The following is an 18,773-nucleotide window of genomic DNA, read 5'->3' on the forward strand; positions in this document are numbered from 1 at the left end:
GTCTCTTCATGTCTGTCTCCACGTTGGTTGAGTGTGGAGTAAGTGCATATGAGAGCATGAGGGTGGGAATGGATGTTTGTATCTGTGTGTGCCTGTATGTCTGTGTCTATATGTCAGGTTGGGTGTCAGGCGCCACCTCTCTGGGGACATCTCAGGCCCTCCAAGGTTTGGAGGCCTATCTCCACCCACCACCACTTCCGTTGCCAGTGGCGGACTCCCTCAGACATCGGTGCGTTGGTGGTTCTTTGTGTCCGGGGATGGGCGTCCAGGTACACACCGGCTCACTCCTTGGTGGCCGCTTATCGGGGCCTGGAGCCTGGGGCTCACTCGGGCCACTTCGGAGGTGGGGTGCCCCCGGCCTTTCGGCCTGGGGCTCGGTCACTCAGGCACGGCTGGCTGCCGGCGGAGCTCACGGGCGCGTCACTGCAACCCCCCCTGGCTTCTGCTCCGCGGCTGCTGAGTGAGCCCTCATCTGGGACTCTCCTCAGCTCTTTCCGGGACAGTGGCGCGGCTGCCCCTCTGTTGGTCTTCCTTGGTCTATTGTGTTCTGGGGGCCTCTGGATGTCTGGAGTTTTGATCTCCTCCATACCTGCTTCATGCCCTGGAGGACGGGGCTGTGGCCCCCCCACACCCTCTAGCAGATCATTACATGAAGGAACCTTTTAAAAAAAAAACAAGCGCGTCCATGCTCACAGGTGTACACACGGGTGATCACACCCACAAACTACACCCTTTTTGGCTCCTACCTCAAAGCACACTGTGTTCTGTTGATCTTATGAGCTGCACAATAATGTTTAACATTTAGTATTTACTGTCATATTCCCATATATCATTGTGATGTTGTTTATTCTATTACTCTTGTTCTCTTCTGCTTGTTTTCTTTTTTCTTTCTCAGCAGGTGAACCAGGTGATTGATATATGCATTTTTTCTTCTTTTTCTGCCCATTCTGTTGGTTTTTGTCTTTTGCCCTTCTCCCCGTCCCTCTTCTCAGCTGTTTCTCTTTCCCTCTTTCTTTCCCCCAGTCAAGTCTGTCCCGTATTCAGTAAGTGAAAATAAAATAAACAATAAAAGGTGAATCAAATGGACCATTACAGCAAGGCTGGGATGGTCAGTTTGGTAAAGTAAATCCGTTGGGCAATAAAATGATTAAGACTCCACCCCAAGATTTGACCTGTTTTACAAGGAATCACCATAGCTGATAAGGAGCTCATCATCAGCCAGCTAGCTGATGACACCACTCTTCTTGAAGAATGCAAATCAAATCCGTCCAGCCCTTAGTGTTATTAGTGATTTCTCTGAGGCATCTGGTTTATGTCTAAATCTAAAAAAATGTGAATTGCTAGCAATTAAAGACTGCACTGCAAATGCTCTCTGTAACATTTCTGTTAAACAAGGAGTCACATACCCAGGACTGTTAATATCCAAAGACCAAAAGTCAAGATGCTCGTCAAACTTTAAAAAAAAAAGTACGTTCTAAATGAAGCTTCAGACGTCACTAATCACGTGACTCTGGCCAAACGAATCAAGCCTCGACACAGTGCTTCTGAAGCAGTTAATCTTTCTGACACACGCACCGGAGCGTCAGCTTCAAGCGGACCATCACTACCTCTCACATCTACAGGTTAGTGTCAAGGTAACTTTGAACTGAGTTCAGTCAATCTCGAGTTTTTCGAAGTTTTCCGAATGAAGTTTTCTGTTGCTCTCTGTGAGAGGAAACCGTTAAAGGCGAGGCTCTCCAGAGTGTAGCAAAACAGGAAACCGCAGCTGGGTGTGTGTAAGTGTGCAAACGAATAGATTAGAAGTGCAAGTGAGCCACGAGTATAGAAAGGTTAAGTTTTGTGAGTTGTTTTTCTCACCACTGATCACGCGCTCAACACTCTACACATACTTGCATCACACGCGCTCTCAAGCATCAGTATCCGGTCGTTCAGTGATGACGCGATGAATCCTACTTCCGGGCCTAAACGCTCCCGTGTTCAATATGCCGCAATGCTGTGTTCCTCGTTGTTTTAACCAATCTGGCTCAAAACAACAGTCTAATCTGTCATTTTACTGGTTTCCTTGTGAAAAGAGAGAGAAGAGGAAGTGGCTGAAGTTGATAAGGTATGTTAGTGAGCCACGAGTATAGAAAGGTCAAGTTTCATGAGTTGTTTTTCTCACCACTGATCACGCGCTCAACACTCTACACATACTTGCATCACACGCGCGCTCTCGAGCATCAGTATTGTACAATTCTGGGCGTCACGTGAGTTGCAGGTGTTACCATATAACGGAAATCTCCATTGTTCTGTAGCAGGGGTTCTCAAGCGTTTCACAACGAGTTTCACACTTACGAGCGACATCACAGCACAGTAGTATAGGCCTATTTAACACCACATACACATACTTGCCAACATTCAAAAGGGATCTATCTATCTATCTATCTATACACATGTGTGTGGATATATATATATATATATATATATATATATATATATATATATATATATATATATATATATATGTGTGTGTGTGTGTGTGTGTGTGTATTGGTGTGTCGGCCCACTGGGCATTTGATTCTAATAACAGGCCTCAGTCTCTCCTGCTATACTGCTAAATTTTGTATCGGTGCTCAAACCTTTTGTGTTTGTTTCCAATAAGTTGCCCACCTCGGGAAGCAAAAATGTGTTCTTTTACTTGTCAGGTGAACATATGAGACACTTTGACTCTTCAGTGCAGTGTGGAGCCTAACAAAGATCCGCTTTGTGTCCCAGCTGATCAGCAGGAGGAGAAGAGTCTGACGGAGCAGCAGAGGAACATTTTCAGCTACTTGGACTCAGCTCAGCCACTACAGAGGAAACAATGAGCTCAACACAGAAGGTGACAGACAGAGCAGGGCGATATGACCAAAAATATTTATCACGATATACATTTGAAAATGTGCGATAACAATATGACTGACGATACAAGTGACGCGAGACAAAATACTTTACAACTCCACAACTTTATTAAAAAAAACCCATCAATGTATTTTCATTTAAACAAACAGCTGTTTTTTATGTGCATTAAAGTTATATAAAAATTTAACAGTGCAAATGCAAATTCCTTGCTGACAGTTTAACCAAAAGGCATTTCCAGTGGAAATTGGCCGACATTTGCTCCGAGGAATTTGCATTTGCACTGTTAATATTTTTGGTCATATCGCCCTGCTCTACGTTCATGTGTTACTGTTTAGGTTTAAATTAGTTTGATGTTTGGTGCCTTTTTCTTATTGTAAAAAAAACCCTCAGGTTACAATCAGACATTTTTCTTCACTGAACCTGTTGGGTCTAAACTCAGACCCCGCTGTCTCCAGGACTTATTCCCATGAAAGAAAAACAAGGCAACAGCGATCGATCAATTTACTTGCAAGGGAGGCCTCGTCGGTATCTCAGAAACGCACTTTGTTTACTTCAAACTTCAGACTAACTGAAGTCTGAAGTTTGTTAAGACAGATATTAACAGACTTCAGTTAGTCCAGAATAAGGCGTCCAGATTAATGTTCATACTATACTAATTAAAAACAGACCGATCCTCGCCTCACAAAACGCGCTACTTCGCGTAACCCAGCTTTGCTTATCAGAGAAGTATGTGTCACTCGATAGAGCGGCTGTTGTCTGCGAGACCTGTCGGCGAACTGGTGGAGCATTTGGAGCCTCACTACATGCTTCCAAGCCGCTGCATTTTTAATCTTAATCTCTTCCATATTGAGGCGAAAAGGAAGCAATTTGTCCCGTACTTCAGCTAGAATGGGGGAAAAAGACTCTGGAGTTAGTCTGTGTCCTTAAGCTGTAGCTGCCTCTTCTTCTCTCATGTTTTCTAAGTAGCTGACAGCTGGTAACTCTAGCAAAGCTTTTCCAGGGGGCAGGTAGGGCATTAACAAGAAAAGGGAGGCACAAAAAATACTTTTCTTTGTTATTTCATTTAAAGGACTAACTTTTAATAAATAATTATCTGAATCTTACAACCAAAGTGGTCATCTGATTAAATGTATAGAAATCCATTACTGTATATGGTAACTATTAAGTCTAATTTACACCCTGGTAAGTAGTGATGGGTCGGTCGCGAACGAAATGGCTCTTAGAGCCGGATCTTTGACGTGAACGACGCGAGCCGTGGTTTTTTTTTTCTTCTTTCTCTCACCCTCTCTCGCACTTTTTTACGCTTCACTCCACACGTGAGCCTTGTGCTTTGCACTGGGCAGAGGGGGGAGGAGCGGTAGTCACACTGGCAATAGCACAGGAACAGAGTGGGAGGGAGAGAGAGAGCCAGGGACAACAACATCACATTAGAAAGGTATAGTGATCATCCACAACTATTTTCAGTTGCAGATGGTAAAGGATTCAGAAAGTTTATTCATGCAGGCCCATATGACAGAGAATATGCATGTTCTTTCTGTTTTCATATTTTAATGTATATTTAATTGTGTTGTGGTTTGCAGTGTTTTGTGTTGTTTCACTTTAAAAAAATTTAAAAGGAAAAACCTGAAAATTTAAATAGTTAAAAGTTGAACTGTGAATAGTTGGTTTTTGTATTATATGATTTATTTATTACATTTTATGTGGAGTGAATAAATAAAAGTATATTTACCATGACCCCTAGAGACAAAGCACGCACAAACTTCAAAACACGTACAAACCCTGAAGCGCGTACAAACTCCAAAACACGTAAAAACTCCATAGCACGTACAAACTCAGAAGCACGTACAAAACACAACAGAAGTGCTCCAGGATGCTAGGCACAGTGTTGAGCTTTTGTTACCTAGTGGCTACACAAGCCAGCGACAGGTAACAGGTAAATGAACTTTTTTGTTTTTAATTATTTGTCAGTGCGCCCCAGGGCAGCTGTGGCTACAATGTAGCTTGCCATTGCCAGTGTGTGAATGTGTGTGTGAATGGGTGAATGACTGAATGTAGTGTAAAGCGCTTTGGGGTCCTTAGGGACTGAGTAAAGCGCTATACAAATGCAGGCCATTTACCATATATGAGTGCTTGTGTATAAATACACAAACAATACACATATGCTTTCAATTGTGTCATTTAAGTGATCTAGGTAGCTCTGTTTTGGGAGTTCAGTTAACACTAGAAATGTGTTTTGGAGTTTGTACATGCTTTGTCTCTAGGGGCAACCGTATATATTTATATATAAACATATATAAATAAAACCACTTTTTTTTTTACATTAGTAGTTCCTTTTCTGCATAATTTTATATTATTGTTAATAATTAATTATCCGGTTCGGAGCTGAAAGAGCTGGCTCTTTTTAGTGAGCCGAGCCGAAAGAGCCGGTTCTCTAAAAAGAGCCAGAAATCCCATCACTACTGGTAAGCTATAGCCCTTTTTCCTTTGGGAAGGTACCATCTGTGCATTGTGCAATTCTGTTGAAGAAAGATGGTGAATCTATTTAATTATTGTAGAAACATAATTGATTATTTCTGTGCATTTGATTTACACGTGCATTAAATTAAAGTTGATTATGTCAATTAAGCATCATGAGGTGGAGGGCGGGGGTGGTTCTGGGAGATTTTTGCTGGGAGTTGGCAACTCTATTAGTTAGGTTGTTTAATATTTCTGATAAGTACTCTTTAAAATCCCAGAATAGGAAGGATGGTGCAGGTTTAAGTTTATTAGATTGATGAGTGTTGCTGAACTATAAAATATTTGAATAGAATAGAATAGAATAGAATAGAATTAAACTTTATTGTCATTGCACATGTCACAGGTACAGGGCAACGAAATGCAGTTTGCATCCATCCAGAAGTGCTTTAGCCATGATATAGATATATTACAATATATATTAGCAATAATATAGATATGTAAGTATATTACAGAAATGGGTCCAGGGCTCGCAAAATTTCAAAATCCCTGGTAGCCCTTTGGGCAGAGACTCTTCAGTTTTTGGTAGCCCAAAATAAATTTAAGTAGGCCAAATAAAAAAGAGCAATTTTTTGATTGATGTTTTGTTTCCTGTTTTGTTTCCGTTACAATACTATACATTAAAGTATAATATTGTAACGGAAACAAAACATTAATCAAAAAATTGTTGAAACACAAATTACAACATTGTATAAAAATTACAACCATCAACTCAAATGCTTGGTTCTAATTGAACAGAAATTTCTATGAACTTGTAAGAACTGTGTAGGACATGAATCAGTCTGTGTCAGATCCTGAATTTAAAATTGAAGTCACGGGTAAGAGGCAAGTGGAACCAAGATCTAGGCCATTTGCTTTTTGAAGTTTGCGAAGACTGCTAAATTTTGCCAGTGGTAGTTCACTCTTTGCAGAACTACCAGCAGGTGGGGATAAGAGACCTTTAAGGTGTTTGGTGCCACACTCCACCTTCAGGTTTAAAACTAGTGTTAATGGAGGGAGTTTGAAGGTTGAGTTTGTTCCACGACTGCATTTCACTCACTGCCTCTGTTTGTATCTCTGTCACTGCAGGACCAACATGGAGCGAGAAGTCAGCGCTCTCAGGAGGCCGACAAACCTCAACCAAGAAAGAGAGAGAAAACACACACCTGTGACGAGTGTGGGAAGGGTTTTACTGAGAAGGCTAATCTAAAACGTCATCAGGTCATCCACACTGGAGAGAGACCATTCAGCTGTGACTTGTGTGGAAAGTCTTTTTCCTTGAAGGGTCACCTAAAAACACACCAACTCATCCACAGTGGAGTTAAAGCGTACAGCTGTGATCAGTGTGGCAGAGCTTTTACTCACAGTAGCAGCTTACAGAGTCATCTAGTTACCCACTCTGGACTTAAGGCATACAGCTGTGACGAGTGTGGGAGGGGTTTTGCTTTGAAGGGTTCACTGAAACAGCATCAGGTCATCCACACTGGAGAGAGACCGTTCAGCTGTGACTTGTGTGGAAAGTCTTTTTCCATGAAGGGTCACCTAAAATCACACCAACTCATCCACAGTGAGGTTAAAGCGTACAGCTGTGATCAGTGTGGCAGAGCTTTTACTCACAGTGGTAGCTTACAGAGTCATCTAGTTAGCCACTCTGGAATTAAGGCGTACAGCTGTGACATCTGTGGAAAAACTTTCAGCCAGAGAGGGTACCGAAATATACATCTACGCATTCACACCGGACATGATGTGTACTGCTGTGAACAGTGTGGCAAATACTTTGCTACAGACGCACAGTTACAACAACACATGTTTACCCACACTGAGGGACGACCTTATAAATGTGACCTGTGTGAGAAGACTTTTAAAGCTCCACATTACCTGAGAGGACACCAACAGATCCACAGCAGAAAGAGACTCTCCAAGTGCAGTTACTGTGAGGTATGTATTTATATTGTTATCTTGTCATTTTAGCCTGACTGTTTGGAACAACTCTGCTCATTAAACTGTGTTAGCATGTTAGCAATTCTACTGCATGGAAAAGCAGCTCTGAGTGATTATTCAGATTTTCATGTCAGTTATGATTTTAGTATTACTGTAGTATTATGGTGGTAGTATTGTAGTTATTGCAGCCCAGTAAACTGAGTGTGTTAACTGAAACAGTCAAATGTAATTGGACGTCTGCAGAGATGCTCTTTATTTCAGGCGACGTTCAGGATAAAAGTGTTGAAGGACTGACTTACACTGTCTTTGTGTCTTTGTTTAGAAGCAGAGCGACACAGATGGATCCAGTTCTCAACCCTGTCATCACCGTGGTGGTGGGAAAGACTTTCGTTGTGACCTTTGTGGAAAAACTTTCAGTCGACGAGACGCCCTAAAAACACATCAACGTAGACACACTGGAGACAAACTGCAATACTGCAAAGAATGTGGGAGAAGCTTCACCACATCACGTAACTTAAAAAAGCATGAACTGATTCACAGTGGGGTTAAAAAGCACCTCTGTGATCAGTGTGGGTCATCCTTCACCACTGCATGGGAGCTTAAAACACACAAACGAGTCCACACAGGAGAGAAACCATACAAGTGCAGACACTGTGACAAAAGCTTCTCACGTTCATATGGTCGTAACTCTCATGAACGTACACACGTGAAAGGAAACTACAGCTGTGACCAGTGTGACAAGAGCTTCAGGAATCTCAGTTCATACTCCAAACACAAACGATCCCACGTTACTAATAAACTGTTTCACTGTTACCAATGTGCCCAAACATTCACCTCATTGTCTGCTCTGTGCAAACATCAGCGTGATCACTCAGGGCTGAAATCACTCCCATCACTGGATCACAGTGAATCTGAAGAGACAGAAAGATCCTCTGGTTTCAGTGTCAGACTCAAAAAGCTTGAGATCAGGCTCCACAGAGTTCAGATAGAATCATTTAAACTTGTGTTGAACTGAACTGGTTGCTGGGCTGAACTTCTACATAATACAGATTTACATGGGATCTTATTTTCTGTCGTTTTACTGAGTCAGTTTTGTCCTTTTTTCTCTGTCCTGGTTTTGCTCGTCTGTAAATAATTGAAACTCAGTCAAATAGTTCATTGTTCTCCAGCAAAACGTTTTGGAAACTCATGTTTAACCTTTAAAACTCTGACATGTTTTAGCACACAAGGCTTCATCGGGGAGTTCACTCATGATTGGACCATGAGAATAAAGGTTTTTAGTTCTTTCAAAGAGAGTCTTGGAGGTGTTTGATGTTTCTGTTTTTTCTGAAATCACCTGAAAGAAAAACTATTTTTCTTCCTTCATGTATTGTGGAAGTTTTTAATGTTTCTTCATTTGTGATGTTCTTGAATGTGTTCACATGAAGATGGTACAAATAAACTGTCCTTTTAGCTTTAGCTCCTAATTTATTCATTATTTATGGCTGTAGCACAGCAGCAGTGTCTTGATTAACACATGGAGGGCTCGGGATCTGATGGTAAATAATGTTTTGTGTCCTTGTACACATCATACAGCTCAGCTGTTCCACAGATGTCAGGTTTACACAGTGGGATGGTTTGTAAGAACGCAGCTCTCCTGTGGATAAATCCTTACTCTTAGCCTCAGGACCTCACACAGTCCCAGCAGGTTCGGTCAGAAGATTTATACCTTTTTCATTTCTATATGATTCTTCTTGCATCTGAACAAAGATGATGATGAGTCATTTATGAAAAAAGAAGCAAAAAATCAGAATCTTCATCAGAATTGTGAACATCACAGCAGATGCCTTTGTGTGAAAGTAACTGAGAATAAAACACAGAAAAACATGAAGGAGATTTTTCTGGCCTGACTTTTTATAGCAGATAACCTTAAAAATATTCTGCAATGCTCTGCATATTGTTACGGTTCGGCGTTGGCAGTGTATTGTTTTAGGCGTTTTGTTTTGGCGTGACTGTTATGTGTTTCCTGTTTTACTTTGAAAGTCTGTGTTATCTTAGTGTTCAGGTTACGTTTCCTTGTCTCGTCAGGTCTAATTTGCCCCAGCTGTGTTTCCCTCCTGTGGTCCATTCCCTAATTGCTCCTTCTATGTATTTAAGCCCTGTGTTTCTGTATGTCATGGTCGCGATCTCCCCCGTGTTGTAAATAGTTTGGTGTTTTGTTGTAAATAAATAGTTTGTTGTAAATAAATAGTTTGTTGTAAATAGATTTGTCGATACTTTCGTTTCGGGATTTTGGTGGTGAGCTTTAGTGGGGGTTTTTGTGTGTTTTTTTTTCTTTATTTTTACTTTTTTCGTGTTGCACTCCGGTTGCCTAGGCCGGGGTGTAACATATGGGGGCTCGTCCAATCGCTGAGGGGTCCGAGGACCGCTTCAGCCGTCCGCCGTTGCTGGAGGGTCCGAGGGCCGGTCCAGCCTTCATCCGCCTTCGCTGGAGGGTCCGAGGGACCGCCCCAGCCTTCGTCATCTGCTGGAGGGTCCGAGGGACTGCTCCAGCCTTCATCCGCCTTCATCTGGAGGGTCCGGGGAACCGCTCCAGCCTTCTGCAGCTGGTGGGCTGCGTGTCCGTGTTTTCAGCTGGTGGGCTGCGTGTCCGTGTTTTCAGCTGGTGGGCTACGTGTCCGTGTTTGCAGCTGGTGGGCTGCGTGTCCGTGTTTGCGGCTAGTGAGCTGCTCGTTTGTCTTCGCTGGAGGATCCGAGGGACCGCTCCAGCCTTCTGCAGCTGGTGGGCTGCGTGTCTGTTTTTGCAGCTAGTGAGCTGCTCGTCTGTCTTCGCTGGAGGACCCGTGGGACCGCTCCAGCCTTTCGTCTGTCTTCGCTGGAGGATCCGAGGGCCCGCTCCAGTTTTCCGTTTCCACTGGAGGACCCGTCCAGCCATCAGCGTCGCCTGCGGGACGGCGGCCGGTGCCGTATGGGCTGGACATGGAACAAACATTTTTCGTTGGGGTTGTATGTTTTAAATGTTTGTTTTTTATGGGTGGGGGCGTATGTTACGGTTCGGCGTTGGCAGTGTATTGTTTTAGGCGTTTTGTTTTGGCGTGACTGTTATGTGTTTCCTGTTTTACTTTGAAAGTCTGTGTTATCTTAGTGTTCAGTTTACGTTTCCTTGTCTCGTCAGGTCTAATTTGCCCCAGCTGTGTTTCCCTCCTGTGGTCCATTCCCTAATTGCTCCTTCTATGTATTTAAGCCCTGTGTTTCTGTATGTCATGGTCGCGATCTTCCCCCCGTTGTAAATAGTTTGACGTTTTTGTGTTTTGATGTAAATAAATATCGTATTTTGCTTTGAAGAAATAGTTGTCGATACTTTCGTTTTGGGATTATTTTTGTGGAAGCCCGTATTAGTTTTTTCTCGTGTGTTTTTGCCTTATTTTTATTTTTCCTGCGTTGCACACCGGTTGCCTAGGCTGGGGTGTAACAATATAAAGTTTAAATTTCTTCACTATTGAACAACAGAAAAAATAGGCTTTCTTGTCCGAGGTCGTTTAAGTGAAGAAAAGAAAAAGACAGCGCTGTGAACAACAGTAGACTGGTGGGTAATAAGCGAATGAATAATGCAGAAAACAGAGATTTGACATGGAAAGCTGTTCTTGAAGTACAGAGAGAGAGAGAGCTAGCTGTGCATGAAGTGTGATTTTAATAGTCGTGGAGGCAAAACAGCAAAACGCATGATGACATTGATCAATGTGAAGCGCAGTTTGCTGCTTCTTTTGCTGCTGGCTCAGTGAATTTTCGTTGGAGAGAGACCAAACCTGCAGCTCAGACTCAGTGCAAAAAGATGTAAATACAGAGCGGACCCGACGCATCAGAATCGCTGATCTCTGACAGCGTTTCGGTCTGCGGGCCGTCGGGTGAGAAAGCGGAGAAAGACAAAGCTGATTCTGATGCGTTGGATCCGCTCTGTGTTTATGTCTTTGTGTGGAATCCGTGTACCTGCTCTCATTTACTGTTTGTTGGTTGTTGAAATAGTTTTGTGAGCTTTAATCTGAGAATATGCCATTTCTGGCAAAACACAGTTATATTTAAAAGTCAATTCAGGATGTAATGAATCGATATCGCTTTAGGCAGCACGGTGGTTAGCACTGTTGCTGCACAGCAAGAAGGTCCTGAGTTCAATTCCAACATCACCGGGGTCTTTCTGTGTGGAGTTTGCATGTTCTCCCCGTGTTTATGTGGGTTCCTTCTGGGTACTCCGGCTTCCTCCCACCGTCCAAAGACATGCAGCTTGTGGGGATAGGTTACAGTTTTTTTAAATTGGTTTGGTACTATTTTCACAACTAAAGTGTGCATTTTCAAATCTCTCAGTACAAAACTCACATTTGATCACATTTGTAACACCACTAGTCATTCTTTCAAATCTGATGTCATGAGTTCATTGTATTTGCACATATTTTCATTCCACTTAATCATTGTTGCAGAACATATGGTCATTGTGATATATTCTGAGAACATTTGCTTTACTCACCCAAACAAAACAGTAAGATCTTTTTTCAACGTAGTACTTTTACCAATCATTTCATTCAGGAGCAAATAATACAAGGTAAGCGTTTCAAATTGTCCTTGGTGATGAATGAGTGTAACTGAACTGTAAAACTTTACACAGCAAATATTACACTTATGTTCAGGCATAACCAAAAAAAACAAAAAACCAAAACAAAACAAAAAAAACATACACATACACACACACGAAAAAGGGAGAAAAAACAACAAGTCATTTACATAAGCACAATATATTTTTTATTTTATTTTTATCACTTTTACACAATTAATCAAGCCGGTCATTAACATTGGGCCATAAATTTTCATCAACATCACAGTGGATGTCTTCGTTGTTCAGGCACCGTGGGAAAAATTTCCTGGCATGACGAATCCAGGCTTGACTTTGCCCAGCAGTTATATCACCACAAGCTTCACACATGGCTTGAAGAAGGGAGACATGCTCATGGGGATGGCGATCATACACCTTCCACCTCCATGTAGAGAAGAATTCCTCAATTGGGTTGAGGAAAGGGGAATATGGTGGAAGATAGAGTGTCATGAAGCGAGGATGTGTTTGAAACCATTCCTGAACCAGCTGTGCATGGTGGAAGCTGACATTGTCCCACACAACAACATAGACAATGTCTTCTCCCTGACAGGCCTGCTCCAGTTCATTTAAAAAAAACTATCAGGTGTTCAGTGTTGTATGACCCTAGAACTGGTCTACAGCCTACCACACCATCTTCAGATATAGCTGCACCCATTGAGATGTTTCCTCCAGGTTGTCCAGGGACTTGGATGGTAGCCCTTTGTCCAATAAGGTTACGTCCTCTGCGTCTAGTTTTTGCCAGATTGAAACCGGCCTCATCAACAAAAATATACTTGTGATGATTCACAGCAGCGTCCAGCTCCATCACCCTCTAAAATGATAATTTAGTTAGTTTTTTTTTTTTACAACTAATAGTTGTCAGTACTGTTACAGTAATTGCATGCCAGTTTAGTGTTGTACCTGAATATATTCTGAACGCAGTTGTTTCACCCGGACATAGTTCCTCTCAAAAGGAACCAAGTAAATTTGTTTCATGGAAACCTGGTGCTTCTTCAAAAGCCGGGCAATCGTTGGAAGGCTAATTGATGGCACATTGGCAAAGGTGTCATTGTTGTTCTCAATAGCCTGTTTGATTTCCGACAGCCGTATGTCATTCCTTGCCCTGACCATTTCCACCACAGCCAACTCCTGCTGGTCAGTCAAAACACGTGGGCGACCACCACCAGGTTGTCTCCTGTTAATTCTGAGGACAATCATATACTGTGAATATTGAAGTATTACAAATTACATTACTGTAAACTGACAATTACATGTTGTTCATCTATACAATAGAGTACTATATTTTAGAAGTGAAGTTGCTATAGCAAACATACCAGTTTTCTTGGCGAAAAGTTCTGATGATAGAGCTGACAGTTGACCTTTGTAAATTAGGCTGTACCAACCTGGCAGCCTCAGCCATGGTAAAGCCTCTGTTAACCACATGGTCAACAATGATGGCCCGGACTTCATTAGAGATGATGGTGCGTTGTCTTCTGCCTACATTTCTCTGAAGACCACCTCTCTGTTGAGGAGCACCACCACCACCTCTTCAATGAAGGTTTCCTCTCCCTACGAGTCTATCCTGCTCCATATTTGAACAGTGCAAAGTCTCAAACACAGTTCTACTTATATGGTAACTAATTGTGATCATCAGGGGGAAACAATTAGCAATTAGTATTTCTAGATTGAAAGCTCTTGCAGCAATGTGTAACTTACAAATGACCAGACAACAATCAGTCAAGTTGAAAATCCATGGACATAATGAAGGATTCATTGATTAAACATTAAGATCAGTTGAATTAAATGATAGACAAATGTATTAAACTGAATAATAAGAGGTGCAAATCAAAAATTTGATAGTGATAACATTATGAAAGGCAGTAACTGTGAACAAAACATTTATTTAGATGAAACACTTATTTTGTGTAGTGAAAAGGATATTTTGTCATTATGTGTATTGTACTGACACAATTGGAAATATGCTGAAATGTTTGAAAAACGTGCACTTTTGATGATCTGTTGTGATATAAGTACTAAGAGTTTTGAAAATGTACCAATTGCTTGTGAAAACTGCGCCAAACCAATAAAAAAAAACTGTAATTGGAAAAATCCAAATTGCCATTAGGTGTGAATGTGAGCGCGAATGATTGTCTGTCCCTGCGTGTTGGCCCTGCGACAGACTGGCGACCTGTCCAGGGTGTACCCCACCTCTCGCCCTATGACAGTTGGGATAGGCTCCAGTGCCCCCCGCGACCCTGAAAAGGAGAAACAGAAGCGAATGGATGGATGGATGGATATTGCTTTATTCAAGCTACTCACCTCTCTCTTCCACCTGTACTTTCAACTGGACCACGGCCAATCAGAGAGGTCCCGCCCCTGACTATCTCTGATTGGCCGTGGTCCACGATAGGGACATAATGTGTGTCTGTTGTTGACCACACGGAAGGTTGCAGTTAATTTTTTTTTTTTGTTACCCGAACAGATGTTATTCTGTTATCAAGTACTAAAGCCATAATCCCATAGTCATTATTGGGCAGACAGATGGGTCTCCAACTATCAATAAGAAGTAAGTCTTTGTTTGGCTTTGGAATTAGTGTTATGAGACCCTGAGTAAGAGTAGGAGGGAGGGTGTTATTCTCTATACTTTCTATGAAAACCTGCAGTAAGAACGGAGCACTTCCTCTCCATGGCCTTATCAACATCCAATCTCTAGAACTCTAAATGCTCTACCATATATAATCTCAAAGAGTCAGACCGTTCTCTGTTGGAGTAATGTACATCTTAACTAGTTCTATACAGTCTAACCATGTCCTGCCTGTCTCTTCCATTGACTTCCTAAGTCTTAGCTTTACTGTGCCATTAGTTCTCTCTACCAACCCTGCACTTTGTGGCTGATATGAACAATGATGTTTTAGTGTTATCCCTAGATGCTGTGCCATTAATCCAATCACTTCATTTATAAAGTGTGGACCATCATCACTATAAATAGTCTCCGGAATCCCGTGTTCTGGGATGATATTCTTACATATTGCTTTGGCAACCGAAATTGCATCTGCTTCCCTAGTTGATTGATTGACTGATTGATATACCTTTATTAGTCCCACAAGGGGAAATTTCATGTTAAGGCTGCCAACCTATTGCACACAAGGGCGGCGCCATCTTACCCTCCAACCATACATACATTTTTTTTTTTTCCGCCTGTCCCATTTGGTTCTTTAGCCATCAGAATTGTTGTCTGAAGACCAACAAGGATACCCAATGGATTTACTTTGCCAAATGGATCATCGTGGCATTGCCGTATTGGTCCATTTGGTCGATCTTTGTTTTTATTATTTATTATATTTTATTTTCAGATGTTACAGACGGGACAGACATGAGTGAGAGATAGGAAAGGGAGAAAGAAAGAGGAAGGAAAGGAAAAACAGAAGGGGAGAGGGACAGTGAGAAAGGGGGGGAGAAAAAAAATAAAAATCTCCTGGATCACCTGTTGAGAGAAGAATAGAAAACAAGCAAAAAAAGACAAACAAAAAAAAAAAACCAAAGCAACATACTAAACACAACACCATCGCATTAATCTAGCTAAGTGTAAACAGCAGTAAATACTAAATATTCAATGTTGTTGTGCAGCACGCAGGACAGATGTGCTTCGAAGTAGTAGCCAAGAAAGGTGTAATTTGGGTCTACGAGCAGTGAACACCCGTGTGCATACCTGTGTGGATCAGCGCGCTTGTATTCCAAAGGTTTCTCCATGTAACGATCTGCTTCACACCCTGTGAAGCAGGTATGGAGGAGATCAAAACTCCAGACATCCAGAGGCCCCCAGAACACAAGAAACCATGGAAGACCAACAGAGGGGCAGCCGCGCCACTGTCCCAGTAAGAGCTGAGGAGAGTCCCAGATGAGGGTTCACTCAGCAGCCGCGGAGCAGAAGCCAGGGGGAGTTGCAGTGACGCGCCCGTGAGCTCCGCCGGCCGCCAGCTGTGCCTGAGTGACCGAGCCCCAGGCCGAGAGGCCGGGGGCACCCCACCCCCGAAGGGGCCCGAGCGAGCCCCAGGCTCCAGGCCCCGATAAGCGGCCACCAAGGAGTGAGCCGGTGTGTACCTGGACGCCCACCCCCAGACACAAAGAACCACCAACGCACCGACACCTGAGGGAGTCCGCCACCGGCAGGGGAAGTGGTGGTAGGTGGAGATAGGCCTCCAAACCTTGGAGGGCCTGAGATGTCCCCAGAGAGGTGGCGTCTGATACCCAGCCTGACATATAGACACAGACATACAGGCACACACAGACACAAACATCCATTCCCACCCTCATGCTCTCATATGCACTCACTCCACACTCAACCAACGTGGAGACAGACATAAAGAGACGCTGTACACACAATCACACTCCCCAAGCGTACTCTACAAACCGGGTCTAGGTACCCTTGCCCCTGGAGGGGGGAACTGCACCCAGACCCAGGTGGCGTTACCCTTTTCCCTGCGGTGGGGAGAGGCAGACCACCCCGACTCCGTAGCAGCAGGGAGGCCCCACACTCCAGACCGCAGTCGGACAGCCAACTCCACCTAGCCCTCCCGCTCCAGCAGGCCGCAGAGAATGGGGGTGGGAGAAGACTCCAAACCTCCCTCCACCCGCTCATTGTAGTGTTGATGCATGTGTGTTCTAAGGTGCAATTAAAACCCAGGAGGGCATGGAGCTACCTGCCAGAGAGCAGCAGGTAAGCGCATGGTCCCTCCTGCTAGCCCTCAATGTCTACGTGTATTTAAAATTGAGAGGTGGGCAACGACGTCAGGGGTGAGGTATACACCCTGATGGTAATTTGGACTCCGTGATTGTGCCCACCCCCAAGATCCTATATGTATGTGTAATGAGAGTGTGAATAATTTGAATGTCTAAGTTGTGGGATAAAATTGAGGCAGAGGCAGCAAGAAGGGGACAGGGGGGGGGGGGGGGGGGTAGCCTCCTCTGCACCCTGGTGACATACCCCTACTCCAAGGCCCTGCATGTGTGGGTGGTTGTGGTGGAGCGGGAAGAGAGAGGCAGCTGGAGATGGGGAGGGAAGGAAGGGAGGGGCAGGTAACCCCTCCCTGGGGCCAGCTCCCCCGCTGACCCCAGTAGGCACTCCCACACTCCGCGACCCGCCAGGGAAAGGGGGCCCAGGCCTATCCAGACCGGGGCCCAGTGCAGCAGCGCCTCCCGGCCCCACAGAGCCCGGGACAGTCCACCCAACCCCACCACAGAGAAAACTGCACCCACCCCACCATCCACTCATCTTCCAGACTACATAAGACAATGGAAAATGCACCACATGAGGAAAGATAAGGAGACACATCAAATTCACCAGGGAGGATATGAAAAATGGCAGGTTAGCCTTCTTAGACTGTGAGATTTCCATCAGTAATGGCTGTACATCTAAAAGCTGACGTGTACCGTGAACCTACACATACGGATCAGTATCCAAGGTTTGACTCATCATCCACTGGAGCACAAACTGGGTGTCATCAGGACGCTACAACACAGAGCGAACACCATCCCCACTGACACAGCGGCCAGGGATGCAGGTGAACAGCACATCAAGAAGGCCCTGAGTGAATGTGGTTATCCCAGCTGGACTTTTGTCAAAGCGGGAAAGGCACCTAAAGAAAGCTCCGGCCAATCCAGGAGAGAAGGACAACCGCTGCCCAAGCGAAAACCTGTAGTGATCCCATATGTGTCAGGAGTATCGGAGCAGTTGAGACGCGTTTTTTCTAAACACTGGGTCTCTGTGGCTTTTAAACCCCAAAACACGCTGCACCAAAAATTGGTCCACCCTAAGGATCGGGTCCCCCGACACAAACAGAGTAACATAGTGTACGCTGTTAAGTACCAGGAGGATTGCCAGGATTTATACATCGGGGAAACCAAACAACCTCTGGCGAAGCGGATGGCACAACACAGAAGAGCTACCTCGTCAGGCCAGGACTCTGCAGTCTATTTACACCTACAGGCCAGTGGACACTCTTTCAATGATGAGAATGTACACATCCTGGACAGGGAGGAATGCTGGTTTGAGGGCGGAGTCAAGGAGGCCATTTACGTGAAAAGGGAAAGACCATCTCTGAATTGAGGAGGGGCCTAAGATTATTAGACACCACCAGAAGGCAGCAGGTTCTGTAGCAGGAGTAACTGCGTTTAGAGTGTTTTAAATTGTGAAAGTATAGGCAAACTTAACATCTCTAAAACCTTCTCCTTCTCTTATCACAGCCCTCATAGATGTCTGAATAGTCTAAACTCACAAGTAACCACAATAGACCAGAAAAAGAAATCTTATTGATGCAAATCTTCTCTGACACCTTCACGTAGCAGGTATCAAACTGATGAGACACTTTCTCTTCCCGTTGACATGAACTTGACATGGACTTGAATTTTCCATACTTACTGTTCGTTTTGTTGAGGATGTCCAAATTACTAAGGTAGACCAAACAGGAGAACCAATGGGACACAGCTTTGTTTCACAAACAAGTGGAGCTGGGTACAGGGGGATGGCATGAGCTTGCTTGGGGTCAAGGGTTCTTCCAGGTCCAGGATAAAAGAAGTTCCATAAAAATTCTTATCCAGTCTAATTCATGCTCCTCAAAGTCTATCGATTTATTGGATTGTGAACATTAGAGTTCAGAGGGTTTCAGGGCTGCTGGGCATTCATAGAGAACAAAATATTTTATCTATACTAATGAAATTTATTTTTTAATATTTGTCACATAGAGCATTGCACAGTGCTGACATGATACACAAGTCCCCCCAAAATAGATCCACTTGCAGGGTTTTTGTTGGTTGTTGCTGTGTGTCTGTTGTGCTCCTGCTGTCCTCTATATATCACAAT

General features: G+C 43.7%; 2 protein-coding genes across 3 annotated transcripts in view; one reads left to right on the forward strand and one right to left on the reverse strand.

Moving 5' to 3' along the window:
* The window catches only part of LOC143415825 (uncharacterized), a 36,167-nt gene extending 26,626 nt beyond the window's left edge, over positions 1–9,541 (forward strand). For both annotated transcript variants that reach the window (XM_076881246.1, XM_076881245.1), the window contains 2 exons: positions 6,463–7,311; positions 7,637–9,541. In XM_076881246.1, the coding sequence (XP_076737361.1) occupies positions 6,463–7,311; positions 7,637–8,329 (1,542 nt within the window). In that variant the 3' untranslated portion in view covers positions 8,330–9,541. The remainder of the gene's footprint in view (positions 1–6,462; positions 7,312–7,636) is intronic.
* The window catches only part of LOC143415819 (uncharacterized), a 272,397-nt gene that overhangs the window by 247,389 nt on the left and 6,235 nt on the right, over positions 1–18,773 (reverse strand). The window lies entirely within an intron of this gene.

This window comes from Maylandia zebra, unplaced genomic scaffold (genome assembly GCF_041146795.1).
Source record: "Maylandia zebra isolate NMK-2024a unplaced genomic scaffold, Mzebra_GT3a scaffold05, whole genome shotgun sequence".
NCBI lineage: Eukaryota > Metazoa > Chordata > Actinopteri > Cichliformes > Cichlidae > Maylandia > Maylandia zebra.